This window comes from Kogia breviceps, chromosome 2 (genome assembly GCF_026419965.1).
Source record: "Kogia breviceps isolate mKogBre1 chromosome 2, mKogBre1 haplotype 1, whole genome shotgun sequence".
In the NCBI taxonomy this organism is placed as follows: domain Eukaryota; kingdom Metazoa; phylum Chordata; class Mammalia; order Artiodactyla; family Physeteridae; genus Kogia; species Kogia breviceps.
Window position 1 is genome coordinate 63132318 of NC_081311.1, and position 21606 is coordinate 63153923.

At 43.3% G+C, this 21606-nt stretch overlaps 1 protein-coding gene across 5 annotated transcripts in view; it reads right to left on the reverse strand.

The window, feature by feature from the left end:
* Nucleotides 1-5697: 5697 nt before the first annotated feature.
* PALD1 (phosphatase domain containing paladin 1) overlaps nt 5698-21606 on the reverse strand; it is a 118804-nt gene continuing 102895 nt past the window's right edge. For 2 of the 5 annotated variants that reach the window (XR_010838943.1, XR_010838940.1), the window contains one exon: nt 17404-18472. Coding sequence is in view for 2 of the 5 variants with exons in the window: in XM_067025454.1 (XP_066881555.1) it covers nt 18329-18472 (144 nt within the window). In the remaining 3 variants the exon portion in view is untranslated. Of the gene's footprint in view, nt 5898-17403; nt 18473-21606 lie in introns of those variants that run through there. The other 3 variants (XR_010838941.1, XM_067025454.1, XM_067025455.1) reach the window with 3 other exon arrangements.

A 21606-nucleotide genomic window follows, 5' to 3' on the forward strand; every position in this document is an offset into this window, starting at 1 on the left:
AAACCACCCAGTTTGGAGTATTTTGTTATAGCAGCCTGAACAGATTAGGACAGCTTCCAAAAGGGGTACTGATGACACAACACCAATGAGTCTGGTGGGAAGCAGAGCTACCTCCCCTCAGAAGCTGAAAATGCCCTATTCTTGCTTCTCCAACCTCCCCTGCAACTAGGAAAGGACATGTGACTGGATCTGCCAGTCAGATGCCGCTGCCCAGGCACGGGGTCCCTTCAGAAGCTGATGCTGAGACCAGATTAGAGTATAGGTAATTATGTTGGAAGTGACCCTAAGAAGCCCACTAAGGGAGAGAGGAAGTAGGCCAGGGGAGGGAGGGTGACCCATAAAAGGGGCTTTATCCAGCAAGTTACCATATGGGAAACCAGAGCCAATGAAGAGTTATCCCAGCTGGGATGGAGGGGGCTGGGCGTCCATACACCACTTCCCATGCGTCACTGGTTAGGGCTGAATTATTTTCCTACTTATTTCATCCAGACTTGGCTTCTATTTCTGGCAACTAATAACCCTGGTGATGACACCATTCCATCTTTCCCCTTGCTGCTTCAACACCCCCATCCCCCTTCCCAACCATCCTCCCACCCCACTCTGGCGGGCCCTGTCCTTAGAGACACCATTCAATTGCCCCCAGCACTCCCCTCCCCAGGGCATGGAGCACAGAAGGGCAGGGACCTTTCATGGTTTCCATCATTCACCGATGCTTACTGAGACCTTCTATCAACCAGGTCCTGAGGCCAGTGAACAAGCCATGCAGAGCATCTGTCCTCTCGTGGTCTGTGTCTGATGGGGAGATGATGTGGGCCCGGAGGAGATTCGGGGAGCAGGGTAGCACTTAGGCTGCAGGCTGGGTTGGATTGCTTTTTTTTTCCCCTCTCTCTCTCCCCGCCCAAGTGATCTCTTCCAAGACTTCAGGCTGGGGTTGACAACAGACTGGTTTTTGTTTTTTAAGCAGTTGCCACAGCACCTTCATCTCCCTTCAAACACACTTCGTGGTCTCTGAGGTGTGGCCCCCAGCTGCTGTGGTGGCAGCAGCAGTGTCTCTGACATGTGTGAGCAGAGGAGGATCTGCTGGAGGATAGCAGTCTGGGGGTGGGGAGAGCCCGGTGGGAGGTGCAGGGGGCCCCTTGCAGCTTTGATAGGCTGTGAGTCCTCTCTGCAGTGATCTTCATTCCCCCACATCCGTCACCAAGGCCAGCCAGTTCAGCCTCTTCTTCTCACAACCACAGCCTCTCTGGCCCAGGCCATCAACACCTCTTGCTTGGATGAGTCTTCCTGTGGCCTCCTCATGGATCACTAGGCTCCTGTCTCCCCCTCACTGTCCCTCCAACTCACAGCCACAGTGGTGCTGGCAACCCTCCCCGTATCCCCTCAGCCCCGCTCCATGCTGGCCCTCCATCTCTGCCTGAGGGTCCCACGGGGAGGCCAGAAGTGCTGGGGAACAGTGTCCATGCCCGACCCAGCACAGAAGAGCCCTCAACCGATGGCTAATGGGAAGTGGTGTATAAATAGCCCAGCTCCCTCTGCCTGGGGTGGGGGATAACTCTGGGAGGCATATGCTGCAGTGGCTCCCAGAGTTTCCCATCAGGGTTAAGCTCCAGTACCCACGATGGTGACCTGCTTGACCCCAACTGCTCTCTTGGCTGTCTCCCTTCCCTGTCTCAATTCCCCACTTCCCTACTGGTATTATCTGGAATCACCTCCCACATAAAGTACCTGTTTGCAAATGCCTGTCTTAAGGTCTCTCTCTGGGGAAACCAGCTAAGATGCATATCTGATCACATCATTGCCTCGCTTGAAACTCTTCATTGGTTCCTTGTGGCTCTTGGGATACAGTCCAAAGCCCCTAGTGTGATCCACACGCTGACCTCACTCTCAACTCTGCCTTTCCCGCCCCCTACCCCGCCCACTGCCCAAGCCCTGCCTCACTGAGCATGTTCATTCCTCTGTTGGCCACGCTCTCCCTAGCCCTTCACATGTGCTGCCTCCTCTTTCTGGAACTTTTCTCCTCTACCCAGACTAAGTCCTGCTCAGCCTTCAGGCTTCAGCTTCAAAGGTGACTTCCTCTGGGAAGCCTTCCCTGGCTTGCAAGTCTAGGTCATGGCCCCCCTGTACCCTGTTCCCATAGTCCTCATTATTTCCCCATCACAGTGCCAAGGGGCCAAGGGCCATTTCTATCTTATTCACAGTTAAATCAACTAGTCCAGCACCTAACATAAGTTTGATCCTTGAAAAATATTGGATGGGTGATTAGATGGATAAGTGAATGAATGAATAAAACCTACCAAAGAATCTTCCAGCCTCCGCTTGAACTCTCCCAGAGACAGAGAACTCATGACCTCCGAAGGTAGCTGTTCTACACAGAAGGAAGAAGGTTCTAACCATGAACCATCATGTGACACAGAAACCGACCTCTTTATAATGTCCAGCCCTGGTCGTGGATCAGGGATTCTGTGTCTAGATCTCTGGTCCCGTCTCTGACTTGGTTGGGCTGAAGCACCACTAAGCTGATTCCAGTCCAGGCAATGGCTGTCCCTGACTCCTCTTTGTGTGAAGGAGCCACAGAAGGGCCACACACTGCCTGGGTCAAGGTGGACATGGGACTGGGTCAGCCACCCTCCTCTCTGTTACTGACAGTAGAAGCAAGAACCTCTCATGGGAGGGAGACCTTCAAGATGGCAGAAGACTAAGATGTGGAGATCACCTTCCTCCCCACAAATACATCAGAAATACATCTACACGTGGAACTTCTACAGAACACCTACTGAACGCTGGCAGAAGACCTCAGACCTCCCAAAAGGCAAGAAACTCACCACATACCTGGGTAGGGCAAAAGAAAAAAGAAAAAACAGAGACAAAAGAATAGGGATGGGACCTGCACCAGTGGGAAGGAGCTGTGAAGGAGGAAAGGTTTCCACAAACTAGGAAGGCCCTTCGCGGGCAGAGACTGCGGGTGGAGGAGGGGGGAGTTTCGGAGCCACGGAGGAGAGCACAGCTACAGGGTGCGGAGGGCAAAGCGGAGAGATTCCCACACACAGGATCGGTGCCGACCAGCATTCACCAGCCCGAGAGGCTTGTCTGCTCACCTGCGGGGACGGGCAGGGGCTGGGAGCTGAGGCGCGGGCTTCAGAGGTCGGATCCCAGGGAGGGGACTGGGGTTGGCCATGTGAACACAGCCTGAAGGGGGCTAGTGCGCACCAGCTAGCCGGGAGGGAGTCCGGGAAAAAGTCTGCACCTGCCTAAGAGGCAAGAGACCATTGTTTCGGGGTGCACAAGGAGAGGGGATTCAGAGCACCGCCTAACTGAGCTCCAGAGACGGGCACAAGCTGAGGCTATCAGCGCGGACCCCAGAGACGGGCATGAGATGCTAAGGCTGCTGCTGTCGCCACCAAGAAGCGTGTGTGCAAGCACAGGTCACGATACACACCTCCCCTCCCAGGAGCCTGTTCAGCCCACCACTGCCAGGGTCCCGTGATCCAGGGACAGCTTCCCCGGGAGAATGCACGGCACGCCTCAGGCTGGTGCAACGTCACACGGCCTCTGCCGCCGCAGGTTCGCCCCGCATCTGTACCCCTCCCTCCCCCCAGCCTGAGTGAGCCAGAGCCCCCTAATCAGCTGCTCCTTTAACCCTGTCCTGTCTGGGCGGGAACAGAAGCCCTCAGGTGACCTACACGCAGAGGCAGGGCCACATCCAAAGCTGAACCCAAGGAGCTGTGCGAACAAAGAAGAGAAAGGGAAATTGCTCCCAGCAGCCTCGGGAGCAGCGGATTAAATCTCCACAATAAACTTGATGAACCCTGTATCTGTGGAATACCTGAATAGACAACGAATCATCCCAAAATTGAGGAGGTGGACTTTGGGAGTGACGATATATATATATATATATATATATATATATATATATATATATATATTTCCTTTTTCTCTTTTTGTGAGTGTGTATGTGTATGCTTCTTTATGTGATTTTCTCTGTATACCTTTCCTTTGGCCATTTGTCCTAGGGTTCTGTCCATCCGCTTTTTTTGTTGTTGCTGTTTTGCTTTTTGGGTTTTTTTTTAGTATAGTTTTTAGTGCTTGTTATCACTGGTGGATTTGTTTTTTGGTTTGAATGCTCTCTTCGTTTTTCTTTTTTTTATTACTTTTTAACTTTTTAATAATTGTCTTTTATTTTTTATTTTAATAACTTTATTTTATTTTATTTCTCCCTTTTCTTCTGAGCCGTGTGGCTGACATGGTCTTGGTGTTCCGGCCGGGTGTCAGGCCTGTGCCTCTGAGGTGGGAGAGCCGAGTTCAGGACATTGGTCCACCAGAGACCTCCCGGCACCATGTAATATTAAACGGCAAGAGGTCTCGCAGAAATCTCCACACAAACACCCACCTCCGATCAACAACCAGCAAATTTCAGTGCTGGACATCCTATGCCAAACAACTAGCAAGACAGGAACACAACCTCACCCATTATCAGACAGGCTGCCTAAAATCATAATAAGGTCACAGACACCCCAAAACACACCACCAAACATGGACCTGCCCACAAGAAAGACAAGATTCAGCCTCACCCACCAGAACACAGGCACTAGTCCCCTCCACCAGGAAAGCCTACACAAGCCACTGAACCAACCTTAGGCACTGGGGGCAGACACCAAAAATAATGGGAACTATGAACCTGCAGCCTGTAAAAAGGAGACCCCAAACACAGTAAGTTAAGCAAAATCAGAAGACAGAGAAACACAGCAGATGAAAGAGCAAGGCAAAAACCCACCAGACCAAACAAATGAAGAGGAAATAGGCAGTCTACCTGAAAAAGAATTCAGAGTACTGATAGAAAAGATGATCCAAATCTTGGAAATAGAATGAAGAAAATGCAAAGAGCATTAAACAAGGACCTAGAAGAACTAAAGAGCAAATAATGACAAACAACACAATAAATGAAATTTTAAATCCTCTAGAAAGAATAAATAGCAGAATAACTGAAGCAGAAAAAGGGATAAGTGACCTGGAAGATAAAATAGTGGAAATAACTACTGCAGAGCAGAATAAAGAAAAAAGAATGAAAAGAATTGAGGACAGTCTCAGAGACCTAGGGGAGAACATTAAACACACCAACATTCAATTATAGGGGTCCCAGAAGAAGAAGAGAAAAAGAAAGGGACTGAGAAAATATTTAAAGAGATTATAGCTGAAAACTTCCCTAATATGGGAAAGGAAATTGTTAATCAAGTCCACGAAGCACAGAGAGTCCCATACAGGATAAATCCAAGGAGAAACATGCCAAGACACATATTAATCAAACTAAAAAAAATTAAATACAACGAAAAAATATTAAAAGCAGCAAGGGAAAACAAACAAATAACATAGAAGGGAATCCCCATAAGGTTAACAGTTGATCTTTCAGCAGAAACTCTGCAAGCCAGAAGGGAGAGGCAGGACACATTTAAAGTGATGAAAGGGAAAAAGCTACAACCAAGATTATGCTACCCAGCAAGGATCTCATTCAGATTCGACAGAGAAATTAAAACCTTTACAAACAAGTAAAAGCTAAGAGAATTCAGCACCACCAAACGAGCTTTACAATAAATGCTAAAGGAACTTCTCTAGGCAGGAAACACAAGAGAAGGAAAAGACCTACAAAAACAAATCCAAAACAATTAAGAAAATGGTAATAGGAACATACATATCAATAATTACCTTAGAGCTTCCCTGGTGGCGCAGTGGTTGAGAGTCCGCCTGTCGATGCAGGGGACACGGGTTCGTGCCCTGGTCCATGAGGATCTCACGTGCCGTGGAGCGGCTGGGCCCATGGGCCATGGCCGCTGAGCCTGCGCTCAGCGTCCGGAGCCTGTGCTCTGCAGCGGGAGAGGCCACGACAATGAGAAGCCCGCATATCACTAAAAGAAAAAAATAATAATAATAATAATAATTACCTTAAATGTAAATGGATTAAATGCTCCAACCAAATGACACAGACCGGCTGAATGGATACAAAAACAAGATCCGTATATATGCTGTCTAAAAGAGACCCACTTCAGACTTAGGGACACATACAGACTAAAAGTGAGGGGATGGAAAAAGATGTTCCATGCATATGGAAATCAAAAGAAAGCTGGAGCAGCAATTCTCATATCAGACAAAATAGACTTTAAAATAAAGACTATTACAAGAGGCAAAGAAGGATACTACATAAGGATCAAGGAATCAATCCAAGAAGAACATATAGCAATTGTAAATATTTATGCACCCAACAAAGGAGCACCTCAATACATTCAGCAAATGCTAGCAGACACAAAGGGGGAAATCAAGAATAACTCAAGCATAGTAGGGGACTTTAACACCCCACTTTCACCAATGCACAGATCATCAAGATGAAAATAAATAAGGAAATGCAAGTGTTAAATGACATATTAAACAAAATGGACTTAATTGATATTTATAGGACATTACATACAAAAACAACAGAATACACTTTCTTCTCAAGTACTCATGGAACATTCTCCAGGATAGATCACATCTTGGATCACAAATCAAGCCTTGGTAAATTTAAGAAAATGAAATTGTATCAAGTATCCTTTCCAACCACAATGCTATGAGACTAGATATTAATTACAGGAAAAAATCTGTAAAAAATACAAATACATGGAGGTTAAACAATACACTACTTAATAACCAAAAGATCACTGAAGAAATCAAAGAGGGAATCAACAACTACCTAGAAACGAATGACAGTGAAAACACGACGAACCAAAACCTATGGGATGCAGCAAAAGCAGTTCCAAGAGGGAAGTTTATAGCAATACAATCCTACCTCAAGAAACAAGAAAAATCTCAAATAAACAACCTAACCTTACACCTAAAGCAATTAGAGAAAGAACAAAAAAGCCCCAAAGTTAGCCAAAGGATAGAAATCATAAAGATAAGATCAGATATAAATAAAAAGAAATGAAGGAAACAATAGCAAAGATCAATAAAACTAAAAGCTGGTTCTTTGAGAAGATAAACAAAATTGATAAAACATTAGCCAGACTCATCCAGAAAAAAATGGAGAAGACTCAAATCAACAGAATTAGAAATACAAAAGAAGTAACAACTGACACTGCAGAAATACAAAGGATCATGAGAGACTACTACAAACAAACTATATGCCAACAAAAAGGACAGCCTGGAAGAAATGGACACATTCTCAGAAAAGCACAACCTTCCGAGACTGAAGCAGGAAGAAATAGAAAATATTAACAGACCAATTACAAGCACTGAAATTGAGACTGTGATTAAAAATCTTCCAACAGACAAAAGCCCAGGACCAGATGGCTTCACAGGCAAATTCTATCAAACATTTACAGAAGACCTAACACCTGTCATTCTCAAACTCTTCCAAAATACAGCAGAGGGAGGAACACTTCCATACTCATTCTATGAGGCCACCATCACCCTGATACCAAAACCAGACAAAGATGTCACAAAGAAAGAAAACTACAGGCCAATATCACTGATGAACATACATACAAAAATCCTCAACAAAATACCAGCAAACAGAATCCAACAGCACATTATAATGATCATACACCATGATCAAGTGGGGTTTATCCCAGGAATGCAAGGATTCTTCAATATACACAAATAAGTCAATGTGATACACCATATTAACAAACGGAAGGATAAAAATCATATGGTCATCTCAATAGATGCAGAAAAAGCTTTCGACAAGATTCAACACTCATTTATGATTAAAAACCCTCCAGAAAGTAGGCAGAGAGGGAACTTACCTCAACATAATAAAGGCCGTATATGACAAACCCACAGGCAACATCATCCTCAATGGTGAAAAGCTGAAACCATTTCCACTAAATGAGGAACAAGACATGGTTGCCCACTCTCACTGTTATTCAACATAGTTTTGGAAGTTTTAGCCACAGCAATCCGAGAAGAAAAAGAAATAAAAGGAATCCAAATCAGAAAAGAAGTAAAGCTGTCACTGTTTGTGGATGACATGATACTATACTTAGAGAATCCTAAAGATCCTACCAGAAAACTACTAGAGCTAATCAATGAATTTGGTTAAGTAGCAGAATACAAAATTAATGCACAGAAATCTCTTGCATTCCTATACATTAATGATGAAAAATCTGAAAGAGAAATTAAGGAAACACTCCCATATACCACTGCAACAAAAAGAATAAAATACCTAGGAACAAACCTACCTAAGGAGACAAAAGACCTGTATGCAGAAAACTATAAGACACTGATGAAAGAAATTAAAGATGATACAAACAGAGGGAGAGATATACCATGTTTTTGGATTGGAAGAGTCAATATTGTGAAAATGACTATACTACCCAAAGCAATCTACAGATTCAATGCAATCCCTATCAAATTACCAATGGCATTTTTTACAGAACTAGAACAAAAAAATCTTAAAATCTGTATGGAGACATAAAAGACCCCAAATAGCCAAAGCAGTCTTGAGGGAAAAAAACGGAGCTGGAGGAATCAGACTCCTTGACTTCAGATTATACTACAAAGCTACAGTAATCAAGACAATAATGGTATGGCACAAAAACAGAACTATAGATCAATGGAACGGGATAGAAAGCACAGAGATAAACCCATGCACCTATGGTCAACTAATCTATGACAAAGGAGGCAAGGACATACAATGGAGAAAAGACAGTCTCTTCAATAAGTGGTGCTGGGAAAACTGGACAGCTACATGTAAAAGAATGAAATTAGAACATTCCCTAACACCATACACAAAAATAAACTCAAAATGGACCTAAATGTTAAGACTGGACACTATAAAATTCTTAGAGGAAAACATAGGAAGAACACTCTGTGACATAAATCACAGCAAGATCTTTTTTGATCCACCTCCTAGAGTAATGGAAATAAAAACAAAAATAAACAAATGGGACCTAACAAAACTTAAAAGCTTTTGTAAAGCAAAGGAAACCATAAACGAGACGAAAAGACAACCCTCAGAATGTGAGAAAATATTTGTAAATGAAGCAACTGACAAAGGATTAATCTCCAAAATATACAAGTAGCTCATGCAGCTCAATATCAAAAAAACAAACAACCCAATCCAAAAATGGGCAGAAGACCTAAATAGACATTTCTCCAGAGAAGACATACAGATTGCCAACAAACACATGAAACGATGCTCAACATCATAATCATTAGAGAAATGCAAATCAAAACTACATTGAGGTATTACCTTACACCAGTCAGAATGGCCATCATCAAAAAACCTACAAACAATAAATGCTGGAGAGGTTGTGGAGAAAAGGAAACCCTCTTGCACTGTTGATGGGAATGTAAATTGATACAACCACTATGCAGAACAGTATGGAGGTTCCTTAAAAAACTAAAAGTAGAACTACCATACAATCCAGCAATCCCACCACTGGGCATATACCCTGAGAAAACCATAATTCAAAAAGAGTCATGTACCCCAATGTTCAATGCAGCTCTATTTACAATAGCCAGGACATGGAACCAACCTAAGTGTCCATCTACAGATGAATGGTTAAAGAAGATGTGGCACATATATACAATGGAATATTACTCAGCCATCAAAAGAAACGAAATTGAGTTATTTGTAGTGAGGTGGATGGACCTAGAGTCTGTCATACAGAGTGAAGTAAGTCAGAAAGAGAAAAACAAATACTGCATGCTAACACCTATATACGGAATCTAAAAAAAATTTTTAAACGGTTATGAAGAACCTAGGGGCAGGACAGGAGTAAAGATGCAGATGTAGAGAATGGACTTGAGGACATGGGGAGGGGGAAGGGTAAGCTGGGATGACGTGAGAAAGTGACATGGACATAATACACTACCAAATGTAGAATAGATAGCTATTAGGAAGCAGCCTCATAGCACAGGGACAGGGAGATCAGCTCAGTGCGTTGTGACCACCTAGAGGAGTGGGATAGGGAGGGTGGGAGGGAGACGCAGGAGGGAGGAGATATGGGGATGTATGTATATGTATAGCTGATTCACTTTGCTATAAAGCAGAAACTAACACACCATTGTAAAGCAATTATACTCCAGTAAAGATGTTTAAAAAAAATACAATGGGAAAGTAGAATGAACATATGATGTATCTAAAGCTGTATATCCAAACTCAGATAACAACAAACTACTGAGCTTTATACGGGGATTCAATATGCAAAATATCATTAGAACACTTTGAATTGAGGGCCAAACAGTTTCAGTATAACTGAAATCTTCTCCATATGCATTTATTCATAATAATAGATTTCTAAATCCCCAAGTATTTCTTATTGTGAAAAGACTTTAAGTATGTAAATTATAGTCTAATATAATTTAGCAGTTCTCAAATGAATAAATAATTGATAAATTAACATGTTCAGTTTTCAGGGTTCCAGTGAAATGTCTGTAACTCTTAGTTTTCAAACTGCCTGATTCTTTCTCCCCGACAATTCCAAATTATTCTGTTGTTGTTCTTTAGTTTGAAGATCTATTTGACCAATTTAAGTAGTATAATTTCAGTTTAGTGTATACATCTAAAATTATAATCCAGAAACCAAAGATAATTTCTTATAAGAGTTGTTGAAATGTGTTTGTAGCCTATGCTATGACCGCAGCAGAAACTCAATCAAAACCTGTTTGCTATGGGCTTCCCTGGTGGCACAGTGGTTGAAAATCTGCCTGCCAATGCAGGGGACACGGGTTCGAGCCCTGGTCTGGGAAGATCCCACATGCCACAGAGCAACTAGGCCCGTGAGCCACAACTACTGAGCCTGTGCGTCTGGACCTTGTGCTCCGCAACAATAGAGACCGTGACAGTGAGAGGCTCGCGCACCACGATGAAGAGTGGCCCCCGCTCACCGCAACTTGAGAAAGCTCACACACAGAAATGAAGACCCAACACAGTCAAAAATAAATAAATAAATAAATAATTTTTTTAAAAAAATCTGTTTGCTAGGGCTTCCCTGGTGGCACAGTGGTTGAGAGTCCACCTGCTGATGCAGGGGACACGGGTTCGAGCCCTGGTCCGGGAAGATTCCCACATGCCGTGGAGCAACTAAGCCCGTGTGCCACAACTACTGAGCCCGTGTGCCACAACTACTGAGCCCATGTGCCACAATTACTGAAGCCTGAGCACCTAGAGCCCATGCTCTGCAACGAGAAGCCATGACAATGAGAAGCCCATGTACCACAATGAGGAGTAGCCCCCACTCGCCACAACTAGAGAAAGCCCGCGCACAGCAACGAAGACCCAACACAGCCATTAATTAATTAATTAATTAATTAATTTTTAAAAATATGTTTGCTAAATAAATGAATAAATCGGAAAAAAAAAATAGAACCTCTCATGGAAGGTGAGGGATGGCTGTTGATTGTTACCTACCCAGACCTCTTGTTTCACAATGGGCTCAGTCACCAACTGAGTCAGTTCCAGCTGGGGCAGCTCTTTCTCTGGGCTCAGCTGGTATCCACTTGGCCTAGGCAAGTTTTGACCCCAGAAGGGCCAGGCCTACCACCCTAACCTGCTCATGGGGCTCCCCTCCCCCACCCACCGCCTGCCAGACAAGCTCCTTTCCAGCCAAGACTTCCACAGCCCAGGCGGCCAAACACCAGGCAGGGACAGACTGGGCATCTGCCTGGCTTTTATCTGTTAGGGAGGGGGTGATGGGGTGGCAGGTGGGTCTGGTACAGCTAAGACCACGGTCACTGGTGAGATTTTCATGGGGTGGTTAGGGTTACTGCCACACAGAAAGAGACCAACCTCTGTCACAGACAGGACCCTCAAGAGCAGCTAAGGACTGACAGCCAACCCAGGCTGCAGATGAAATGACCATGGCCACACACTCACCCCAGACTAGCCATAGAGAGTTACCATATGAACCTTGACTTTGATCCAAGACTGAGCTCCAACCCCAACCAGTTCTCTTTAGTACATCACAATCACATAAAACTCACTCCAGACCCCGGTGTCCCCAGCTGTAAAAGGAGGAGCTAGAACAATGTCTGCATGCTCTTTCAGCTGGGAGGGACTGGGCCCTGATTCCGCAAGCCGGCTGGTCCCTGACACTCAGTGGACATGGCCGAAGGACCTGACAGCCCTGTCACCCCGAATCTGCTGGGTGGGCAAACCCCAGAAGCACCACCCTCCCAATGCTTGGAAGAAGTCCTGCTCCACAAGCCCTTCTCTTCCCAAAAGCCAGATATGCAACGCCAGCTGGCCAGAACTAAAACAGCTGCTATTGCTTTACAGGCTATAATGGCAATTTGTTTACTGTGGGGCTCAACTGCACATCTGGGCTCACAGTTAATCTCCACAACAGCTGGTTCCCTGCTTCTTCTTAAAAGGGTCATGACGTCAGCCTGCTGGCAGGACACTGACTTTTCCCCTGGGAAACCCAAACACCCCATGAGATCAACCAGCCTGAAAGGGAAACATCTTTGTCTCCATCTCCTTTTTTTTAAACATCTTTATTGGAGTATAATTGCTTTATAATGTTGTGTTAGTTTCTGCTGTATAACAAAGTGAATCAGCTATATGTATACATATATCCCCATATCCCTTCCCTCTTGTGTCTCCCTTCCACCCTCCCTATCCCACCCCTCTGGGTGGTCACAAAGCACCAAGCTGATCTCCCTGTGCTATGAGGCTGCTTCCCACTAGCTATTTATTTTATGTTTGGTAGTGTATATATGTCCATGCCACTCTCTCACTTCGTCTCAGCTTACCCTTCCCCTCCACATGTCCTCAAGTCCATTCTCTACATCTGCATCTTTCTTGCTCTCCTGCCCCTAGGTTCTTCAGAACCTTTTTTTTTTTAGATTCAATATATATATGTGTTAGCATACAGAATTTGTTTTCCTCTTTCTGACATACTTGTATGACAGACTCTAGGTCCATCCACCTCCCTACAAATAACTCAATTTCATTTCTTTTTATGGCTGAGTAATATTCCATTGTATACATGTGCCACACCTTTTTTTTTGAAGTTTTGAATTTTATTTTACTTATTTTTTTATACAGCAGGTTCTTATTAGTTATCCATTTTATACATATTAGTGTGTATGTCAATCCCAATCTCCCAATTCATCACACCACCACCTGCCCCCCACCACTTTCCCCCCTTGGTGTCCATACATTTGTTCTCTACATCTGTGTCTCAATTTCTGCCCTGCAAACAGGTCCATCTGTACCATTTTTCTAGGTTCCACGTATATGTTACGATATTTGTTTTTCTCTTTGACTTACTTCACTCTGTATGACAGTCTCTAGATTCATCCATGTCTCTACAAATGACCCAATTTCGTTCCTTTTTATGGCTGAGTAATATTCCATTGGTATATATGTACCACATCTTCTTTATCCATTTGTCTGTCGATGGGCATTTAGGTTGCTTCCATGACCTGGCTATTGTAAATAGTGCTGTAATGAACATATTGGTACGTGACTCTTTTTGAATTATGGTTTTCTCAGGGTATACGCCCAGTAGTGGGATTGCTGGTTCATATGGTAGTTCTATTTTTAGTTTTTCCAGGAACCTCCATACTGTTCTCCATAGTGGCTGCATCAATTTACATTCCCACTAACAGTACAAGAGGGTTCCCTTTTCTCCACACCCTCTCCAGCATTATTGTTTGTAGATTTTTTGATGACGGCCATTCTGACTGGTGTGAGGTAATACCTCATTGTAGTTTTGATTTGCATTTCTCTAATGATTAGTGATGTTGAGCATCCTTTCATGTGTTTCTTGGCAATCTGTATATCTTCTTTGGGCAAATGTCTATTTAGGTCTTCTGCCCATTTTTGGATTGGGTTGTTTGTTTTTTTGATATTGACCTGCATGAGCTGCTAGTATATTTTATATATTAAGCCTTTGTCAGTTGCTTCGTTTGCAAATATTTTCTCCCATTCTGAGGGCTGTTTTTTAGTCTCGTTTATGGTTTCCTTGGCTTTACAAAAGCTTTTAAGTTTCATTAGGTTCCCTTTGTTTATTTTTGTTTTTATTTCCATTTCTCTAGGAGGTGGGTCAAAAAGGATCTTGCTGTGATTTATGTCATAGAGTGTTCTGCCTATGTTTTCCTCTAAGAGTTTTATAGTGTCTGGCCTTACATTTAAGTCTTTAATACATTTTGAACTTATTTTGGGGTATGGTGTTAGGGAGTGTTCTGATTTCATTCTTTTACATGTAGCTGTCCAGTTTTCCCAGCACTACTTATGGAAGAGGCTGTCTTTTCTCCAATGTATACTCTTGCCTCCTTTATCAGGTGACCTCCTTTATAAGATGACCATATGTGCGTGGGCTTATCTCTGGGCTTTCTATCCTGTTCTGTTTCTATCCTGTTCCATTGATCTATATTTCTGTTTTTGTGCCAGTACCATATTGTCTTGATTACTGTAGCTTTTTAGCACAGTACAGATTACTTTAGTCTGAAGTCTGGGAGCCTGATTCTGCCAGCTCTGTTTTTCTTTCTCAAGATTGCTTTGGCTATTCGGGGTCTTTTCTGTTTCCATACAGATTGTGAAATTTTTTGTTCTAGTTCTGTGAAAAATGCCATTGATAGTTTGATAGGGATTGCATGAATCTGTAGATTGCTTTGGGTAGTATAGTCATTTTCACAATGTTGATTCTTCCAATCCAGGAATGTGGTATATTTCTTCATCTGTTTGTATCATCTTTAATTTCTTTCATCAGTGTCTTATAGTTTTCTGCATACAGGTCTTTTGTCTCCTTAGATAGGTTTGTTCCTAGGTATTTTATTCTTTTTGTTGCAGTGGTATATGGGAGTGTTTCCTTAATTTCTCTTTCAGATTTTCCATCATTAGTGTATAGGAATGCAAGAGATTTCTGTGCATTAATTTTGTATTCTGCTACTTAACCAATTCATTGATTAGCTCTAGTAGTTTTCTGGTAGGATCTTTAGGATTCTCTAAGTATAGTATCACGTCATCCACAAATAGTGACAGCTTTACTTCTTCTTTTCTGATTTGGATTCCTTTTATTTCTTTTTCTTCTCAGATTGCTGTGGCTAAAACTTCCAAAACTATGTTGAATAACAGTGGTGAGAGTGGGCAACCATGTCTTGTTCCTCATTTAGTGGAAATGGTTTCAGCTTTTCACCATTGAGGATGATGTTGCCTGTGGGTTTGTCATATACGGCCTTTATTATGTTGAGGTAAGTTCCCTCTCTGCCTACTTTCTGGAGGGTTTTTAATCATAAATGGGTGTTGAATCTTGTCGAAAGCTTTTTCTGCATCTATTGAGATGACCATATGGTTTTTATCCTTCAGTTTGTTAATATGGTGTATCACATTGACTGATTTGTGTATATTGAAGAATCCTTGCATTCCTGGGATAAACCCCACTTGATCATGGTGTATGATCATTATAATGTGCTGTTGGATTCTGTTTGCTGGTATTTTGTTGAGGATTTTTGTATGTATGTTCATCAGTGATATTGGCCTGTAGTTTTCTTTCTTTGTGACATCTTTGTCTGGTTTTGGTATCAGGGTGATGGTGGCCTCGTAGAATGAGTATGGAAGTGTTCCTCCCTCTGCTGTATTTTGGAAGAGTTTGAGAATGACAGGTGTTAGGTCTTCTGTAAATGTTTGATAGAATTTGCCTGTGAAGCCATCTGGTCCTGGGCTTTTGTCTGTTGGAAGATTTTTAATCACAGTCTCAATTTCAGTGCTTGTAATTGGTCTGTTAGTATTTTCTATTTCTTCCTGCTTCAGTCTCGGAAGGTTGTGCTTTTCTGAGAATGTGTCCATTTCTTCCAGGTTGTCCATTTTATTGGCATATATTTGCTTGTAGTAATCTCTCATGATCCTCTGTATTTCTGCAGTGTCAGTTGTTACTTCTTTTGTATTTCTAATTCTGTTGATTTGAGTCTTCTCCATTTTTTTCTGGATGAGTCTGGCTAATGGTTCATCAATTTTGTTTATCTTCTCAAAGAACCAGCTTTTAGTTTTATTGATATTTGCTATCATTTCCTTCATTTCTTTTTCATTTATTTCTGATCTGATCTTTATGATTTCTATCCTTCGGCTAACTTTGGGGCTTTTTTGTTCTTCTGTCCTTAATTGCTTTAGGTGTAAGGTTAGGTTGTTTATTCGAGATTTTTCTTGTTTCTTGAGGTAGGATTGTATTGCTATAAACTTCCCTCTTGGAACTGCTTTTGCTGCATCCCATAGGTTTTGGGTCGTCGTGTTTTCATTGTCATTTGTTTCTAAGTATTTTTTAATTTCCTCTTTGATTTCTTCAGTGATCTCTTGGTTATTTAGTAGCAAATTGTTTAGCATCCACGTGTTTCGTTTTTTTTCAGTTTTTTTTTCTGTAATTGATATCTAGTCTCACAGCATTGTGGCTGGAAAAGATACTTGATAATACAATTTCATTTTCTTAAATTTACCAAGGCTTGATTTGTGACCCAAGATATGATCTATCCTGGAGAATGTTCCATGAGCACTTGAGAAGAAACTGTATTGTTGTTTTTGGATGGAATGTCCTATAAATATCAATTAAGTCCATCTTGTTTAATGTGTCATTTAACGCTTGTGTTTCCTTATTTATTTTCATTTTGATGATCTGTCCATTGGTGAAAGTGGGGTATTAAAGTCCCCTACTATTATTGTGTTACTGTTGATTTCCCCTTTTATGGATGTTACCATTTGCTGTATGTATTGAGGTGCTCCTATGTTGGGTGCACAAATATTTACAATTGTTATATCTTCTTCATGGAACCATCCCTTGATCATTATGCAGTGTTCTCCTTTGCCTCTTGTAATAGTCTTTATTTTAAAGTCTATTTTGTCTGATATGAGAATTGCTACTCCAGCTTTCTTTTGATTTTCATTTGCATGGAATATCTTTTTCCATCCCCTCACTTTTAGTCTGTAGGTGTCCCTAAGTCTGAAGTGGGTCTCTTGTAGACAGCATATATACGGATCTTGTCTTTGTATCCATTCAGCCAGTCTGTGTCATTTGGTTGGAGCATTTAATCCATTTACATTTAAGGTAATTATTGATAGGTATGTTCCTATTACCATTTTCTTAATTGTTTTGGATTTGTTTTGTAGGTCCTTTCCTTCTCTTGTGTTTCCTGCCTAGAGAAGTTCCTTTAGCATTTATTGTAAAGCTCGTTTGGTGGTGCTGAATTCTCTTAGCTTTTGCTTGCCTGTAAAGGTTTTAATTTCTCCGTCGAATCTGAATGAGATCCTTGCTGGGTAGCATAATCTTGGTCGTAGGTTTTTCCCTTTCATCACTTTAAATATGTCCTGCCTCTCCCTTCTGGCTTGCAGAGTTTCTGCTGAAAGATCAGCTGTTAACCTTATGGGGAATTCCCTTCTATGTTATTTGTTTGTTTTCCCTTGCAGCTTTTAATATTTTTTCTTTGTATTTAATTTTTCTTATCTTGATTAATTTGTGTCTCAGCGTATTTCTCCTTGGATTTATCCTGTATGGGACTTTCTGTGCTTCCTGGACTTGACTGACTATTTCCTTTCCCATATTAGCGAAGTTTTCAACTATAATCTCTTCAAATATTTTCTCAGTCCCTTTCTTTTTCTCTTCTTCTTCCTGGACCCCTATAATTGAATGTTGGTGTGTTTAATGTTGTTCCAGAGGTCTCTGAGACCTCCTCAATTCTTTTCATTCTTTTTTCTTTATTCTGCTGTGTGGTGCTTATTTCCACTATTTTATCTTCCAGGTCACTTATTCGTTTTTCTGCCTCAGTTATTCTACTATTGATTCCTTCTAGAGAAATTTTAACTTCATTTATTGTGTTGTTCATCATTTGTTTGCTCTTTAGTTCTTCTAGGTCCTTGTTAAATGTTTCTTGTATTTTCTCCATTCTATTTCCAAGATTTTGGATCATCTTTACTATCATTACTCTGAATTCTTTTTCAGGTAGACTGCCTTTTTCCTCTTCTTTTGTTTGGTCTGGTGGGTTTTTACTTTGCTCCTTCATCTGCTGTGTATTTCTCTGTCTTCCCATTTTGCTTAATTTACTGTGTTTGGGGTCTCCTTTTCACAGGCTGCAGGTTCGTAATTCCCATAGTTTTTGGTGTCTGCCCCCAGTGGGTCACGTTGGTTCAGTGGCTTCTGTAGGCTCCCTGGTGGAGGGGACTGGTGCCTGTGTTGTGGTGAATGAGGCTGGATCTCATCTTTCTGGTAGGCAGGAATGCATCCAGTGGTGTGTTTCGGGGTGTCTGTGAACTTAGTATGAGTTTAGACAGCCTGTCTGTTAATGCGTGGGGTTGTGTTCCTGTCTTGCTAGTTGTTTGGTACGGGGTGTCCAGCACTGGAGCTTGCTGGTCATTGAGTGGAGCTGAGTCTTAGCATTGAGACAGAGATATCTGGGAAAGCTCTTGCTGATTGATATTACGTGGGGCTGGGAGGTCTCTGGTGAACCAGTGTCCTGAACTCGGCTCTCCCACCTCAGAGGCTCCGACCTGACACCTGGCTGGAGTACCAAGAGCCTGTCAGCCACACAGTTCAGAAGAAAAGGGAGGAAAAAAAAAGAAAGGAAGAGAAAATAAAATAAAATGAAATAAAGTTACTAAAATAAAAAAATTTTAAAATATTATTAAAATTAAAAAAATTTTAAAGTAATTTAAAAAAGAAGAGAGCAACCAAACAATAAACAAATCACCAGTGATAACAAGCACTAAAAACTATATTAAGATAAACATAAAAATCAGAAACTACTCAGTCGCAGATAGCAAACTCCAAGTCTACAGTTGCTCCCAAAGTCTACCACCTCAGTTTTGGGATGATTTGTTCTCTATTCAGGTATTCCACAGATGCAGGGTACATCAAGTTGATTGTGGAGATATAATCCACTACTCCTGAGGCTGCTGGGAGAAATTTCCCTTTCTCTTCTTTGTTTGCACAGCTCAGCTTTGGATTTGGCCCTGCCTCTGCATGCAGGTTGCCCTCTGGTGTCTGTTCTTCGCTCAGACAGGAGGGGTTGAAGGAGCAGCTAATTAGGGGTCTCTGTCTCACTCAGGCTGGGGGGAGGGAGGGGTTCGGAATGCGGGGCCAGGCTGTGGCACAAGAGGCCAGTGTGACGTTGCAACAGACTGAGGCACACCGTGTGTTCTCCAGGGGAAGTTGTCCGTGGATCACAGGACCCTGGCAGTGGCGGGCTGCACAGGCTCCCAGGAGGGGAGGTGTGGATAGTGACCAGTGCTTGCACACAGGCTTCTCGGCTGAAGCAGAACCTTAGCGTTTCATGCCCATCTCTTATGTCTGCATTGATAGCCGCGGCTCGCACCCGTCTCTGAAGCTCTTTTAGGTGGTGCTCTGCCTTCTGTGGGCAGACAGGGAAGGAATCCCCTCTCCTCATGCACCCCAAAACAATGGTCTCTTGCCTATTAGGCAGGTGCAGACTTTTTCCTAGACTCTCCCTCCCGGCTAGCTGGGGTGCACTAGCCTCCTTCAGGCTGTGTTCACGGGGCCAACCCGTCCCCTCCCTGGGATCCGACCTCTGAAGCCCGAGCCTCAGCTCCCAGCCCCAACCCGTCCCGGCAGGTGAGCAGACAAGTCTCTCGGGCTGGCGAGTGCTGGTCAGCACTGATCCTCTGTGCGGGAATCTCTCGCTTTTCCCTCTGCACCGCTGTTGCTGTGCCCTCCTCAGTGGCTCCGAAGTTTTCCCCTCACCACCCCATCTCCATCAGTGAAGGGCCTTCCTAGTGTGTGGAAACTTTTCCTCCTTCACAGCTCCCTCCCTCTGGTGCAGGTCCCATCCCTATTCTTTTGTCTCTGTTTTTTCTTTTTTCTTTTGCCCTACCCAGGTACGTGGGGAGTTTCTTGCCTTTTGGGAAGTGTTAGGTCTTCTGCCAGCGTTCAGTAGGTGTTCTGTAGGAGTTGTTCCACATGTATATGTATTTCTGATATATCTGTGGGGAGGAAGGCGATCTCCATGTCTCACTCCTCCACCATCTTGAAGGTCCCCCCATCTCCCTGTCCTTTTTATTCATAGCAGTCATTGCTTGGAGGGCTGGGACCTTCACCCAAGATCCTGCCTCCACTGGGAGGCAGTCATTGAGGACGTCATTCCCACCTCCACCAGATCCCTCTCTCTTGGGAATGTGGGGCTTCATGGGACTTCATTTCATAAGGCATTTTTACAAGTTGCAGTAACTGAGAGACCTCACTGCCTCTCCTTTGCCTCTTCACTCCCCTTACTTTTCTCTCACTAACACCACAAGTGAAATACTAATAAATAACATTTTTTGAGTGCTTACTGCAGGGTTTTGAAGCCTGTACATGCATCGTCCCCGCAGCCCTATGTGGTGGATGTACTCATCCCTGCTTTAGAAATGAGGTCTCCCAAAGAGCCGAGGAGATTGTTTCTCCAGCCATCCCACGGTGTGACCCCTGAGGTGTCGACAGTGTATTTTGCACCATCTCCCGTAATGTCTTGTCTGCATAGTCTCCCCAACCATCTCAACACAAAGCCCTCGAGTGGCTGAAGAGGACCTGCTTTAGGGGGGTGTTCTCAGGAAGAGCAATCTCCTCATGCCACCTGCCACTCGCCTTTTTAAAAATTTGATAAAAACATACAGAGCATAATATTTATCATTTTAACCATTTGAAAGCATACAGTTCAGTAGCATTAAATACATTCACAGTGTCGTGTAAGCATCACCCCTGTCTACACCTGAATCTTTTTCATCTTCTCCAACAAAAACTCTGTACCCATTAACAATAAACACCCCCCACCCAGCCTCTGGTAACCTCTATGCTATTTTCTGTCTCTGAATTTAACTACTCTCAGTAGGCAAGTGGAATCGTAACAGTATTTGTCCTATGTGTCTCGCTTCTTTCACTCCACATAATGTTTTCAAGGTCCATTCATGTTGTCGGCTGTGTCAGGACTTTATTCATTCTATGGCTGAATGATATTCCACTGTATGGATATATCACTTTCTTTATCCATTCATCCATAGATGGACACTTATATTGTTTCTACCTTTTGGCTCTGGTAAATAATGCTGCTATGAACATTGGGGCACAAGTTTCTGCTTGAGTCCCTGCTTGTACTTCTTTTAGATAAACACCGAGGAGTGGAATTTCTGGGTCATATGGTAGTTCTATGTATAACCTCTTGAGAAACCACCAAACTGTTTCCTGCACCCTGTCACTGGCTTCTTAGCTAGCCTCTGCCTTGACCTTCCTGTGCCTATCTTCCTACCTGTCAAATCAGGACTTAAACAAGATCCAGCCCAGCTCTCCAGAACTGGAGAGACCAACCTCACACTTATGACAGGGCCATGGCGACTCCAAGCCCTCTAGGCCGCAAGGAACTAGCCCTGCCCACCACCCTGCCCTCCCCCTAGAGCTCCCCGCTACAGCAGTGGCCCTGGGGTGGGGTGGGGGGCAGTGAAGACAGCCAAATGGGTGGGCACTGTCACTAGGCCTCGGGATTCTCTTGCCTGGAACTGTCCCATTCTGTCTTGATCATCACGGCCTCCATGCCCCTAGCAAGACCTGGCACGTAGCAGGTGCTCCAAAAACACCGTTGAATGAATGAATGTTGGCATGTATATACGTCTGCCTCACAGGACAATGAGCTTGTTGCGTGAGGGGGAGACAAGGAGACTGGGGA